We start from the raw sequence: 15,885 nt of genomic DNA, 5'->3' as shown, positions 1-15,885 counted from the left end.
TCTCCATGTGTCAAAATTCATAAATTTGAACAGAAGATGGCAGAGAAAAGTGCACCAGAAATCAGTCTCCCTAGAAAGACTAGATAACAGTGCATTAACAGAATCTCTGTCTGATTCTGTAACCACTTGGCAACTCTGAAGCCTGTTAAATGCTTGCAACTTTCAGGGGAAGCCTTAAATGATGAATTGTGGTTAATTTCATCAGTTTTACCTCTCTGAACAGCAATAGCTACCCATCTCTCACCCCAACCCACATGGTATGTATACATGTTCCTAAAGCAGTCTGCACACAGCTTATGGGAGCCAGGGTGGGCAAAAAGGACCTTGTCCTCCAAATATTGGGGATTTGATATTTGTGCTCTGATTGCAGACTGCTGCTTCCGGTCACAGAAGTGCAAACAAACAGGCATAATCATCAAGAAAAAGAAAATTTGAATATATACTATAATGAGTAAGTAGAGTGAATTATTAATTTAAAAAATCTCTCAAAAAAATGTCCTGGATCTGATGATTCACTGGTGAATTTCACTAAACATTTAAAGGAAAACAAATACCAATCTTCTTAAACTTTTCCAAAAAATTAAAGAGGAAGGAATACTTCTCAACTCATTCTACAAGGACAGCATTACACTGATACTACAGTGTCTTTATGCTACAAAAGGAAAACCATGAACACTGATGCAAAAATCTTCAACAAAATACTAACAAGCAGAATTCAGCAGCATGTTAAAAGGAGTTATACACCATGACTAAGTGGGATGTATTCCTGGAATGCAAGGCTGTTTCAATATATGAACACTGATCAATACAATACACCACATAAACAAAGTGACAGAATAACACATAATCATCTCAAATAACGATGAAAAAAGCATTTAACAAAATTTAACATTCTTTAAAAAAACTAGACAAACTAGCAATAGAAGTAAACTAACTCAACATAAAAGCCATATATAAAAACCAACAGTCAACATCATGCTGCTGCTACTGCTAAGTCGCTTCAGTCGTGTCCGACTCTGCTCTACCCCATAGACGGCAGCCCACCAGGCTCCCCCATCCCTGGGATTCTCCAGGCAAGAACACTGGAGTGAGTTGCCATTTCCTTCTCCAATGCATGAAAGTGAAAAGTGAAAGTGAAGTCGCTCAGTCGTGTCCGACTCTTAGCGACCCCACAGACGGCAGCCCACCGGGCTCCTCCGTCCATGGGATTTTCCAGGCAAGAGTACTGGAGTGGGGTGCCATTGCCTTCTCCAAGTCAACATCATACTCAGTGGTAAAAGACTGAAAGCTTTTCCTCAGGAACAGATCAGGACCAAGGGAAGGATGTCCCTGCCCCTTGTACCACTTCTACTTATTGCAAGTTCAAGCTGGAGCAATTAAGCAAGAAAAAGAAATAAAAGGTACCCACAATGGAAAAGAAGATGTAAAATTATCTTTGTTTGCAGATGATATGATCTTTTATACAGAAAACCATAAAGATTACACACACACACACAGAGAAGTAATAAATCAATTCAGCAAAGTAAGACATAAAGTCAACACACAAGAATCAGTTGCATTTCTATAAATAATGAACAATCTGAAAAGAAAACTACAGAAACAATTCTATTTATAACAGCATAAAAAAGAATAAAATTCCTGGGAATAAACATAACCAAGGAGGTGAAAAACTTGTACAATGAAAACTACAAAACACTGCTGAAAGAGTAAAGGCATAAATAAATGGAAACAAATTCCATGCTCATGGATCAGAAGACTTAATATTGTTAAAAGTCAACACTACGAAAGCAATCTACAGATTCAATACAATCCCTATCAATATCCCAATGACTTTTTTTTTGCAGAAAAAGAAAAACCCATCCTAAAATTCCTATGGGGGACTTTCCTGGTGGTCCCCCAGGTTGACCCTTAATCTGGTTAATGATTAAGAATATGCCGTGCAATTCAGGGAAAGCAAGTTTCCATGGAAAGGGATGGAACTGAGATCCCACACGCCGTGGGACAACTAAGCCCATGCGCCACAGCTAGGGAAGACAAGCACTGCCATTAGAAAGTTTGCCAACTGCAAAAGAAGACTCAGAACAGCCAAAAAATAAAACGCATTTGTTTTAAAATAACTAACTAATGTTCATATGGACTCTCAAGGGATCCTGAAGAGCTGAAACAATCTTGAAAAACAAAACCAGAGGATCCATACTTAATGATTTCAAAACTTACTACAAAGCCACAGTAATTAAAAATAGTGTAATTTTGGCATAAAAATAGACATACAGGCCAATGGAACAGAAATAAATTCAGATCCTCCTATATATGTTAAGAATGACTTAACAAGAATGTTAAGACCATTCAATTGGGAAAGGACAGCTACGAACAGTGCTGAGAAAACTGGCTACCCACTCACACACACAAAAAATAAGTTCAACCCTTTCCAAATACTATATACAAAAATTAACTCGAAATGGATCTAGGACCCTAAATATAAGATCTAAAGTAATTAAACTCTTAGGGATGAAAACAGAACAAAAGCTTTACAACACTGGATTTGGCAATGATTTTCTTAGATATGATGCCAACGGCACAGGAAATGAAAAAATAACAAACTGGACTTCATGATAATTTTAAAAATTTTGTTCATCAGAAAACACTATCAGAATAAAAAAAGGCAACCCACAGAATGGGAGAAAATATCTGCAGATAGTATACAGGGATCAATATATGTCAAAATATACAGAAAAACCTACTCAACAACAAAACTCCAACTCCCATTCAAAAATGGGCAAAAGACTTGAACAGACATTTCTCCAAAGAAGATGGATGAATTGCCAATGAGCACATGAAATGATCACTAATCATCACAGAATGCAAATCAAAACTATGAGATACCACCTCACACTCGTTAGGATAGCTACTACCAAAAGGAAAAGAAAAACCACCAGTGTTGGCAAGGATGTGGAGAAATTGGAACCCTTGTGCTCTATTGGTGTGAATGTAAAATATCTATAATACAGCTACTGTGTTATGTACAGAACATAGTATGGAGATTCCTCAAAATATTAAAAATAGACATAACATATGATCCAGCAATTCCACTTCCCAGTATATACCCCAAAAATTGCAAGCAAGGTCTCAAACAGATATCTGTACATCCATGTTTATAACATTACTCACAATAGCTTAAAATGTGGAAGCAACCCAAGTGTCCATTAATTGATGAACAGACATACAAAATGTGATATAAGCATTATATGGAATATTATTCAGACTTGAAAAGTAAGGGAATTCTATAATATGCTACAACATGGATGACCCTTGAGGACCTTATACTAAGTAAGACAGTACCAAAAGACAAACACTGTATGATTCCACTTATATGAGGTATTTGGAGTAGTCAAAATTATAAAGACAGGAAGTACATGGTGGCTGGCAGAGGCTGGAAGGAGTGGAAAATGAGGAGTTCCTGTTTTATAGAGTTTCAGTTTTATAAGATGAAGAGAGTTATGGGACTACATGATGGTGATGGCTGCACACTAATATGAATGTATTTAATACCAGTGAACTGTACACTTAAAACCAAAACTTCTAGGGGGTAGGGCCCGAGCATCAGTAATTAAAAAAAAAAAAAAAAGCATAACTCAACATGGATTTTGTTTTGTTTGTTTTTTGGGGTTTTTCTGGCCACAGTGCATAGCATGCGGGGTCTTAGTTTCCTGATCAGGGATGGAACCTATGCCCCCTGAGCAATAGAAGCTCAGAAGCAATCAGAACCACTAGATTGCCAGGTAAGTTTCCATCAGTGATTTTTAAACATCCCCTAAACTATTCTAACAAGTAGCCATGGATGAGAACCATTTCATTAAAGGGTACCATTTCATTTATTTTCTTTTGAACAAAAGAGTACTTCTTGGTAAAAACATACAAACCTGAAATCATTTTTTTTTACTTTTTATTATGTTTTGGGGTATAGCTGATAAACAGACAATGTTGTGATAGTTTCATTAACCTGAAACAATTTTGATAATGCTCTTTTTGGATACTTATGGAGATCAGCTGAAACTATAAATTTTTAAAGCAAGCAAACTCAACATGGATTAGTACTTACTCCATGCTTTATACCTCACATTCCCAAATTATAAACAAGCTTTTAAAAGTAATTTTGAAAGACGTTTCAACTGTTTACTCCTAGTACAAAATAATTTAAAATGCTGAACACAATACAGTTTTAATACATATTTGCAATGAATGGTATTTATAGACTGAACTATGGCCTCCTCAGAATCCTCAAATTGAAGTCCTAATCCTTAGCACCTCTTAAGGTGACTGCATTTGAATATAAGGACTTTAAAGGAGATTAAGATGAAATGAGATCATAAGGATGAGCCCGAATCCAACCTGACTAATGTTCTCAAGTGAAAAAGAAATTCGGACACATAAAGACACACCTGGGATGCCCTGGCACAGAGGAGGTCTTTATGAGAACAAACCAAGGACCATCTGCAAGCCAAGGAAAGGAAAAAAACTTCAGGAGAAACCAAACCTGCCTATACCTTGATCTTGGAAATTTCTGTTGTTTAAACCACTCCGTCTATTGTATTTTGTTATGGCAGCTCTAGCAAATTAACACACATAGTAAGCAAAAAAAAAAAAAAAAAGATGAAGAACCTTTGGGCAATGACACTCTGCAGCTGAACTTTATCCTGGGGCACAGGCCACACTCTTGGAGAGCACCCCCTGGATCGGGACGGGGCTCAGGATGGCTTGTCCTCTGAAATTTTAACCTCAAATTTTTATTCACCTGCTCTCTGATTTCAGCCTTCTAGCTTTCATTCCCTTACTGGCACAGTATCTCCTCTTTTGCTCCACGTGAGACTGTGAGGCCCTGGAGCCCTCTCAGACAAGTGTTCTCTGGCCTGCCTTCCTTTCCTATCTGGTCTGGGTCCCATGATGATGGTGTTCACTATTCTATCAGGACTACCTTCCCTTGCTCCCTGTTACGTTGCCACAACTAACCAACAAAACCCAAAAGCTGAACCAACGGTGCATTTTGTCTTTACTACTACCACTCTAGATGAGTCAAGCTCTGTTGGCAAAGTACTAAACCACATACACACATGTAGACAGTAATGTCTACAAATTCACTGATTCAAATCTCAGCACCCACCCCTTGCCACATCCTTCTGCTGGAGTTGGCATCTTTCAAGGACCACTCCTCTCAAGAACCACCCCGAGCCTCTTCATTCTCTTTAGTCCTGCATGGATGCCCGTCTCTCACCATGCACCCCCTTTAACACAGCAGATGTCATTTCCTTCCGTCTTCTCGCCTCCTATCTATATATTTATCTGTATCTACACCCATCCTCACTTTCTTTTCTAGTCTCAAAGAAGTTTCTTCCATTTCTAACCTATCTGTGCTCTTTTTGTCAACCCTTCCTACTTCTGAACCTTTTCATCCATTCTCTCCCTACTTGCCCTGCTTATTCAACACTTATCTTTACTAAGAACTCTTACTTCATTCTATGAGTATGCACATCTCTCTCACCTCCCTAAACCCTTCCTTGACCTCTATCAAACTCGAGCCACCACTATCCCATCTGTCTTCTTTTCATCCAAGCTTCTCAAAAGAAGAGTTTACCCTCAATGTGTGTTCACTGAGTTACAATAACCTGGATGGCTTTGGCCCCCAGTGTACTACTGATATCCCTCTTCTTATGGTCATCAATGACTCCTTACTTATTCTTAAGTGATATCTAATCATTCTCTCAAAGCATGCTATAAGAGACTTCCCTGGTGGTCCAGTGGTTAAGACTCTGCACTCCCAAGGGGGCAGGGGTTTGAGTCCCTGGTCAGTGAACCAAGTTCCCACATTAAAAAAAAAAAGGCACGCTATAGAATTGAGAGGGAAAGAGAGGCCCTCTTCTAGTCCCTGCAAACCTTCAAAGTTGCTACTTTTCCACCTCAACTGAGGTTCATGAGGTTCATCTAGACCAGGGGTCAGTAAATTGTTTTCTGTAAAAGGCCAGATGGTAAATAGTTTAGGTTCTGTGAGCTGGTCTCTTTTGTACCTTCCCAACTCTGCAGGGTACAGGAAGCCACAGAAGAGACCAGCATACCTGTCTGATTTGGTCCTAGATCCCCACAATAAAGCAATATCACAATGATGTGAGTCATACAAATTTTCTGGTTTCCCAGTATGTATTAAAAAGTTACATTTACATTATACTTTAGTTTATTCAGTGTGCAATAGCATATCTTTAAAAAATGATGTATATACCTCAATTTAAAAATACTTCATTGCTAAAAAATGCTAACCATCATTTGAGCCTTCAGTGAGTCATCTTTTTGCAATAGTAACATCAACAGATCACCCTAACAAACACAATAAAAATGAACAAGTCTGAAATATTGCATGGCTTACCAAAATGTGTCACAAAGACATAAAGTAAGCACATGTTGTTGGAAAAATGGCACCAGTAGACTTGCTCAGTGCACTGCTACCACAAACTTCCAATTTGTAAAAAGACAAAACACAATAAAGCAAAGAGCAATATACTGATATACACCTGAACCTAAGTGAATGAGTGTGGCTATGCTCCAATAATACGTAATTTACAAAAACAAGCAGTAGGCTAGTCTTTGTCTGTGGGCCATGGTTTGCTGACTCCTCTTAGCTGTGACCTGTGTTGTTCCCATGACCTGTACATTTATCAAGAATTTGGCCTCCAACTCACAGTCTTCATTGCCAGCCTAAGGGACAAAGTGCAGTGCCAGGCACCTGATAAGCATTCTATAATGTGGTTGCAATTATTATTTTTTAAACTTATCCCATGGACACTGTAATTAGCTTTGTGGATGACCACCTAGCACGTTAGGCCTCTCAGTTTCTTCATCTGCTTAACTCTCATACCATGGCTTTTGTCATCTAGAGCCCTCTATCTCTCAGATCAAATACCTAGTGGACACTGATCACTCTCACTCCCTTTATACTTGCTCTCCAACCTCAGTGAGCCTCCAGTCCACTTGTCTCTCTTGTCTCCTAAATCCTGAATACTCACTGGAAGGACTGAAACTAAAGCTGAGGCTCCAATGTTTTGGCCACCTGATGCAAAGAGCCAATTCACTGGAAGAGACCCTGATGCCGGGAAAGACTGAAGGCAGAAGAGGACAACAACAGATAAGATGGTTGGATGGCATCACCAATTCAATGGACATGAACTTGGGCAGACTCTGGGAGATGGTGAGGGACAGGGAAGCCTAGCATGCTGCAGTCCATGGGGTCACAAACAGTCAGACACAACTTGTCGACTGAATAACAACAACAGCAAAGAGTTGGGCATGACTGAGCGACTAACACTTACTTACTTACTTTGTCTCAGAAAGAGTTGGTACTACTTCAATCTACCAGAAATGATCTGGATCCATGTCTGTCCCTTCTGCTTCACCAATACTATTGTACAAAAGCTAAATTCTGAACCAACCCAGCTGTATGTTTTCCTTCACTGCCTGTTAACCATGGATATGGTTCTGATCCTGAGCTTCCCCATCTTCAAATGGGTGATATCCTTTCAAGACTGTTATGTGCTCTGAGTTTAACAGGTCTAAAAGTGCTTGACATAAGCTAATCATTCCATAAATGGTGGCAATGTTCTTATGTTAAGATGAAAGGTGGATAACAAAAAAATTAAAAATGGGATACAGATTTGGAGATCTACAGGACGGAAAGGGGAGAATATCTGGAAAGAGAAAGGGAGAAAATTTCCCTTGTCATAAAATGTCCCAATCCTTCTGTGAATATATTCAGTTACTTTGTGAATTACTGGTAACCAAATGTATGATTATTCTTTACTAATCTCACCAGTCTGCAGCCTGAAGCTTCTGTAGTACAACACTCTCCAAGGAGAAGGTTTGCTCCAGAGTCTCAGTCTCTGTAAGGAAAAAAAACTAACAAATCTTCCTTCTATTAATCTAGACTTACAGTGATATCGTTAAAAAGGAATTATGATGGGGGACTTCCCTTCTGGTCCAGCTAAGTCCAAGCTCCCAATGCAGGGGGCCCAGATTTGATCCCTGATCAGGGAACTATATCCCACATGCTGAAACTAAGAGTTTAGCCATGGAGAGTGTTAAACAAAAGTATTCAACTAGTGATTCCATGACTGAGGCAGAAGCTATTCAAGGCAAAAGCCTAGGACATCTTGTGCCAGAAAGCATAGAAGTGCCCCCAAACTGATGTGTATATTGGGGGGGAGTGCATGAAAGGATGTCAAAGAGACAGAGAACCTGGATTGCAAGAGGTTCCCACAGGCCACATTTGGGAAAATCTGAGCAACAAAAAGAATGATGATGGTAATGGAATCTAACCCCATTCATTTTTTTTTTTTTATGAAATAACCAGAAAATCATCACTTTGCATCCTTCCAAAGGCAGAGTTCATTTTCATGTTGCAAAAAACACCAGGTGAGGTGTTAACAGGTTACAGAATATCTACATAGTTTCGAACTATTATTCCACAGATTACTTAACTTTTAACCACAAAAATTACAAAGGGAAATTATAAAGGGGAAAAAATGAGCCTTTACGATGGAGATATCTGGCAGTCGCCTCCTTAATCAAGTGCTCAAACAGCATCAGCGAGAGAGAACAACCTGATATTATGTGGCTGCTGTAATGCACTAAGAAGCACATAGCATCGTCTATGTAATACACTCCGAAAGCTTATAAACTGAATTAATGGAGAGAAAGCAATCAGACAATTAATCCACAGTCCTGTTACTCAAAAGTGGTCCAAAGACCAGAATTCCATCACCTGGGCGCTTGTTCAGAAGACAGAATCTCAGATTCCTCTTGGGACAAGTGAATCATAATTTGCATTTTCAACAGATCCTCAAGTGACTCTGAGGTACAAAGTATGAGAAGCCCTGAACAAGACAAACCATCTAGACTTTATAAAAAATCAATGTCATAAAAACAAAAAAAGGCAGAGAGGCCAGCTCTGGATTTAGAGACACGAACAGTCAAAAGCAGTGAGTGAATCTTGATTGAATCCTGGGTAAGAGAAAAATGTTTTAAAATACATTTTGGGGGAACTGGAAAAATTTGAATATGTGGTCTTTACTAAAATGACACTGAATTAATGTTAAGGCTCTTAATGTGATGATAACAGCATTCAGTTATACAGAATGTTCTTATTCTTAGAAGATACAAGGAGTTCCCTGGTGGTCCAGTGGTTAGGACTCTGCTTTCACAGCCATGGCTCAAGTTCAGTCCCTGGTTGGGGAACAGAGGTGCAGCTAAAACCAACCAAACAAAAAAAGATACATACTGATATATTTAAGGTAATATGTCTACAACTTACTTTTAAATGGTTTATAAAAACACACAGAGAGAAAACATATGTGGAATAATAACTGGTTATTCTAGATGAAGAGTATGTGTCCGTTGTGGTTTTTTTGGGTTTTTTTTTTACCTTTGTTTTAGGTTGAAATTTTTCTTAAATAAAAAGTTGGAGGATGGGAAGAATATTCAACTAACCCACAACAGAAATGGTTAAGTCTTTAGGAGCAAACAGCATGATTTACACAATCCTATATCTATCTTAACATTTACTTCAGAAGATACACATAAGTGTTCAATAGATGTTGGATGAGAGAAAGAAATTTGTTTAAATCAGTTTAGCTGGCAGAAATTCCCAAGGCATTAAGAGCTGCTACAGCCAGTCAGCTGTCAAGTACATAGAGAACTACAAACTAAATTTTCATTCAATGAGAGGCAGCAGAATGTAAAGGCAAAAATGTGGGGGTCACTATGACCTAATTTTATTAGTGGAGCATCCTAGGGCAGATTTAACCTCGCAAAGTCTCAATCACTCTATCTGTAATACAGAAATAAACCAACATCTTATAGGGTAGTGTAAAGATGAAATACGATATAATGAATATAAAGCTCTAAGCATCATTTAATAAATGTTAACTATAATTTTATCAATAAAGTCAGCTAAAAGGTATTCCATAAAATGAACATAATGTTTTCAAGGACCCAATTTTGACTTCATTCTGAGGATCAAAGGTCTTCATATTAGCATTTTCTAACAATTTTAAGTCAAAGTGAGAAGGCAGAACACTTTACACTTCTTTTTATTTGGTATTTGGAGAAAGAGCATTCAGTAAGATGACAGGCCAGCCTCCCCCCAAGGTAAAAGCATTTTACTTCAACTTAATCTTAGTAAACCAGCATAAAATACTGAAGATTAGAAAAATACATCTATTAAGAATGACTTCAAGAATAAACAAATTCAATATGAAGAAGAAGAGTCAAGTTATCTTAGACTCTCTTGACTAGAAAACTTATGAGAAACCTGTTTTCATGGAATTTTATTAAAAACATCTTTTGGAAGCACTTACACAAAGAATAACCATCTATTGAGCACTTGTGCCCAGATGAAATAGAATTGAACTCAACAGATGGATGATAGTCTAACCCAATTATTCTATGAAAGTCTAAAGCAATCTCTCCTAAGGGTTGGCAACTATGGCCAGCCGAAAAAACCCAGCTCATGACTTATCTTCATGATACAGTTTTACTGTATTCATTTATGTACTGTCTGTGGCTGTTTTCACTACAACAGCAGAGTAGCAAAGTTGCATCAGAGACATTACAACCCACAAAGTCTAAAACATTTACTATCTAGTCTTTTAGAGAAAAAAATTGTTAACCTCTCCTCCAGACAAGCAATCCAAGAATGAAGTTAAGACCTGTCCCAGACTCACCTGAGGTGTCGTCTTTTTGTATTGGTCACCTCCATCTATAACATCCCTCATGATTTTTTCCTTGAGAAATTCATACTCTTCTGAACTCAGGTGAATAGACTCTACAGTTTTTCCACAGCCCAAACACCGACCACTGTAATTACAAATGAATGTGTTAAAGAATGTCCCGGGAAATAACTTTTTCTAAAATGAATAATTCTAGGACACGAGAAAATTTGAAGGTAATTTAGAAAAAGAACATCATAACCTTTGTGATTATCATACACATCTCATTTTTTGTAACCCAGACAATATAACAAATTAGTGTCCCAGAAAAAGCCAAAAGAGTAGACTGCTGACCTCCAGATAAAGTTTTTAAAGTCATTCTTGAAACACAACTGGGCCCAAATTTGTAGGGAAAACATGTCAGAGAAATCACACCAGGCTGACAGCACCTACCAAGAAAACTATTTTGGATACTGCAAATTCTCCAAATGCGAAATATGACCTTTTTGGCAATCCTAAGTAACATAATCTATCCTATTTCTAAGATGTTCTTAAATTCTTTTTAACCAGTAGCAACACAACCTACTAAACCTGAACTGAACAGATTAAAAATAAAACATTCGTCTTTACCTTTGCTGGATTGTGGTAAATTGTCCTTTCCATTGTTCTCCAGGAATACTACAAAAAAAATTGCAAAACCAAATCACCAGAGAGTCAAATCCCTACTGAAAGATATTAATTGTAGGAAAGAGCTCTGAAAAGTTTGGGATATTTTCTTAGAACAGTTCGATTAAAAGAGTGGATGCTTAGTGATGGTACACTACTCTGGATCTCCTCTTCGCTGCTTCTCTCATCATCTGACCCTCATCTTTAAGTCTAAATTTACCTTCACAGGACCTACCCAGAAAGGAGCTGTAACTTCTACACAAAACTCAACAAAACCTTGGTGGTCAAGTGGCTATGACTGGACTCCCAATGCAGGAGGCCCAGGTTCTAACCCTGGTCAGGGAACAAGTTCCCACATGCTGCAACTAAGACCCAGCACAGCCAAATTAAAAGAAAAAACTGAACTCTAACCTTCTCCATAAAGCTGCCAGAGATTGTTCGTGACCCAGAATTATTTTTTCTCTTACACTATCAAATTTTATATACCACTCTTAGATAACTGACTACTATTGCATTCCCAATTAGCTCATGAATGCCATTATAATAGATCTTACATCACAGAACACCCACAGTGCTTAGTCTAAAACTGGAGGCATTCAAAACTACTTATTCATTTATTTGCTCAATCAACTTATCCTTTCTTCTTTCCTCTTTCATACACTGCTGTTGCTGCCAAGTCGCTTCAGTCGTGTCCGACTCTGTGCGACCCCATAGACGGCAGCCTACACTACCATCATTTTTTTTTGGCAGGGGGGTGGGCTGTGCTGGGTCTTTGATGCTGCATGGCCTTTTCTCCAGTTGCAGCGAGCACGGGAAACTCGCTAGTTGCAGTGGGCAAGGACTTCTCGCTGTGGTGGCTTCTCTTTGTGGAATGGGCTCTAGAGTGTGCAGCATGAGTAGTTGCAGCTCATAGGCTCTAAAGCATAGGCTCTAGTTAGTCGTGGTGCAAGGGCTTAGTTGCTCTGCGGCCTGTGGGATCTCCTGGATCAGGGATCCAACCCGTGTTTCCAGCACTGGCAGGTGGATTCTTTACCACTGAGCCAACAGGGAAGCCTCATGGATTCCTATCAATTCTACGGCCTTCTCTTCTTTCTCAGTTCTTAATTCAAGATCTCATCATCCCTTACTCAAATCTACAATTGCCTCCAAACAGATCTCCCTGTTTCAAATCTTAATCCCTCTCCAATCTTCTTTTCTCACTGCTTTGGCACCGTCTTTTAAAAACTACTCCTAGACCAGCATTCTTGATAACAGAATAAAATCCAAAATCCTTGGCCTTCGAAGACTGTCATTATCTAGTTCCTCTGCAGATATTCAATAAATGTGGTAAGAAAGATAATTAAGCATGATTGCTACTGCAAAGCTCTGTAAAAATAACATATAGTAGAAAAGCAAGAGAAAAACAGAGATGAAAGGAAAGAACCTGGAGGAAAAACCCTGAGGCAAATTAGCAGTAAAGAAATAAAGAACAAAAGACCATCAAGCTGATAACATGAAGGAAAGCAAAGGAGAGAGTTTTGGAGAGAGCAGTCACATATGGTATGATCAAAACCAGGACCAGAGAAGGCAATGGCAACCCACTCCAGTACTCTTGCCTGGAAAATCCCATGGACGGAGGGGCCTGGTGGGCTGCAGTCCATGGGGTCGCTAGGAGTCAGACACAACTGAGCGACTTCACTTTCACTTTTCATTTTCATGCATTGGAGAAGGAAATTGCAGCTCACTCCAGTGTTCTTGCCTGGAGAATCCCAGGGAAGGTGGAGCCTGGTGGGCTGCCGTCTATGGGGTCGCACAGAGTCGGACACGACTGAAGCAACTTAGCAGCAGCAGCAAAACCAGGAAAGATGAAGATTTTCTTTCTTAATGCATATGAGGTTTAAGCAGGATCCCTCTCTCTGCTCTAACTACTCAAGTTGGTGAAATGCAGACAGTAAACAGAATATATATGTGCATTATATACATTATACCAATCACAATTAGGTTTCAGAAGAACTTCTGAAAATAGTAATACGACCCAAAGACAGCTCCAGTTTTCTTGCTATGAACTCCAGCCACAAGTACGTAAATACTCATATACTAGACACCTCAGAAAACAAATGAACCTTCTAAAAGGAAAAAATACATTAAAAACAACAAGTGTTCTATAATCTCCCTTTTCTGTGATGAGCAGAGATTATCACAACAGGTTTTTCAAAGAGAAAGAAAACTGTCTTAAACGGGAAACAACCTTACTAAGAGAAAAAAATATATAATCTGAATAGAACAATCCTCAGCAACTAATTTAAAAAAAAAGGAAGAGGCTACTTTTAGGTATCAGTATTAAAATAAAAATACACATATAAACAGAAATCAGAATTACCTCTCAAACCATGTTTTTATACTATGTGCAAATGACTCCCCAGGATAAAGTTGATTATTTCTTAGATACAAAAGAATGTTGTGCAGTTTGTTTGAATACTGATCATCTTTCATGTCTTTTCCAAAATCAAAGAAGGCTTTTAAAGTTTCCAACATAGGAACAATATCATGACTTAACAACTCCTGATACAAATTCCAAGCTACATTTACATCTTGATGAAACAGGGCTCCCTGGATACAGTCATCATAGTTCTTTTTTGAAGGAATCATGACTTTTTTGAGGTCCTCTAATAGCAGCAAGGCCTCTCTCCATCTGTCTGTATAGATTAATCCCCGCATGAGAAGAGTGTAGGCTCCAGATTCTAAACGCTTGTATCTGGCTTTCATGATTTCATAGACATCAATAATTTCTGATGTCTGCTTATGAAAAACACAGAGATACAAATACTTGACCAGTAAATCATAACCTACAATACCACTGTTTTTTGCAGCTACCCAGGCCAGCACAGATTTGGCCACATCTACAGAGCTATGGCATTTAACCATCTGCAAAATAATCCAATTTTCAAAGTTAGCCTTTTCTTTGAACTCTTCCTTAAGTTTATCCCACTCCTCTGAGTTCAAAGGTTTTGTGGGGAGCTGAATAATGTTCTCCACAGGTGGCAAGACAGGATCTTTACTAGAAGGATTCATCTGTGATCTCTTCTTAGCCGCTCCAGCTGCAAACATATGAGAAGAATCAGCAGAAACCTGCTTATTACTACTCTCATCTAGTTTCCTGACACATCTGGCCTTGGCAATCAGCAGGTTCATTGCTTTGGTATTTTGTGCAGACATCGTTTTAACAGAAAAGCACTTCTCTTGATTCCTGATGCCATAACAGTCTTTGAGAAAGAGAGAGAGGTAAGAGTGACTTGAACTTAGCCCAAAGTATGAGTTGCTCTTCCAAAGCTTAGGAAAGCTTCGAATACCAGTGAAATAGAAAGTCATTATGCAGTTAAATCAGCACTAGATTGTGAGAAAAATGTTCAAAAAATCCCAACTTCTGCAGGCTGGTGGCTGGGGGCGGAGAATCGAAGGGCAGCTTTCTACAAGGCGATTTTCAGCTTCTCACAAATCAAATGCTTTGGGAGCTAGCAGCAACGAAGCTTGGTTGAGTTCTTTCCATTAAACAAAAGTATGGGGATATCCAACCTCTCTCGCAAGTTCCAGGACTAGGAGACAGAGCAGGAATCCTCTGCTGCCTCTTATATTCCAGTCAGCGAACCTGAGAGAAAAAGCACAAAGACCCGCCAGCTGACTCACGCGGAACACCCCTCTTCTTGAAAAGGGGCAGGAACCCATGGGAGATAGGCTGCATAAGGGGCGAGGAGTCGGAAGCCTCCTACCTCAGGCCCACCCGTAGCCAAGGAAGAAGCTAAAGTCTAAGTCTAAGGGCCCTGGCCGCCAAACTCTTCAAATGGGGGGATGAGAGGAGGCGGTAAGAGAGCCGAGCCAGAGACACAAGGAAGAGAAGTCCACGAGGGCACCCCCTCTGTGTACGGGTCGGTCACAAACGAAGTTCACTAGATTCAATCACCCACCTCATCACTCACGCTGTGTGCAACCATTAGCGGCGAAACTACGGCGTCCACAATGCACCGCGACGGCCCCTGCCGCGGAGGCGTGGCTAAGCTGGTCGCAGGCGTTCCGTCCCGCCTGGAGGCGAGAAAAAGGCGACTTGTGAACATTTTAGTGGCAGGAGGGGCTACAGGCGGCTGCTGAGCCCACCTATTACATTCAGGGAGCATTTAAAGCCTCCAGATATCCGCAATAAACAATGAAAAGAAACTGAAATTAGAAAGCTCTTCCATCCAGCCGCAGGAGCCAAAGGAACCCCTGGGTCACGTGGTGCACATGTGCCAAAGGGCCAAGATGAAATAAAAGCGCGTGCTCCCTTATCCGGCGCCTTTAGAATCAAGCATGGTGAGGCTGGGAAGCTGCTTTAAGGAAGCAGCTTATCTTTTTCACGTCTGCCCTCCCTGTTGTGACCGCGTCCCTACCTTTAGCCTGATCGTGGTATTCTCCGCAGTGGCCTCTGGGATCGATTTACCACCACTTCCGCCCGCGTCCAAGA

General features: G+C 39.7%; 1 protein-coding gene across 4 annotated transcripts in view; it reads right to left on the bottom strand.

Annotated features, from left to right (window-relative positions):
- The window catches only part of PRORP (protein only RNase P catalytic subunit), a 138,518-nt gene extending 122,634 nt beyond the window's left edge, over nucleotides 1-15,884 (bottom strand). For 3 of the 4 annotated variants that reach the window (XM_061394122.1, XM_061394124.1, XM_061394125.1), the window contains exons 1-5: nucleotides 15,812-15,884; nucleotides 15,353-15,467; nucleotides 13,771-15,036; nucleotides 11,376-11,423; nucleotides 10,761-10,893 (exon numbers count right to left, since the gene is read on the bottom strand). In XM_061394122.1, coding sequence (XP_061250106.1) covers nucleotides 10,761-10,893; nucleotides 11,376-11,423; nucleotides 13,771-14,759 — 1,170 coding nt within the window. In that variant the 5' untranslated portion in view covers nucleotides 14,760-15,036; nucleotides 15,353-15,467; nucleotides 15,812-15,884. The remainder of the gene's footprint in view (nucleotides 1-10,760; nucleotides 10,894-11,375; nucleotides 11,424-13,770; nucleotides 15,037-15,352; nucleotides 15,468-15,811) is intronic. The other variant, XM_061394123.1, reaches the window with a different exon arrangement.
- Between the last annotated feature and the right edge of the window lies 1 nt (nucleotide 15,885).

This window comes from Bos javanicus, chromosome 21 (genome assembly GCF_032452875.1).
Source record: "Bos javanicus breed banteng chromosome 21, ARS-OSU_banteng_1.0, whole genome shotgun sequence".
In the NCBI taxonomy this organism is placed as follows: domain Eukaryota; kingdom Metazoa; phylum Chordata; class Mammalia; order Artiodactyla; family Bovidae; genus Bos; species Bos javanicus.
This window is presented reverse-complemented; position numbering and strand designations above follow the sequence as displayed.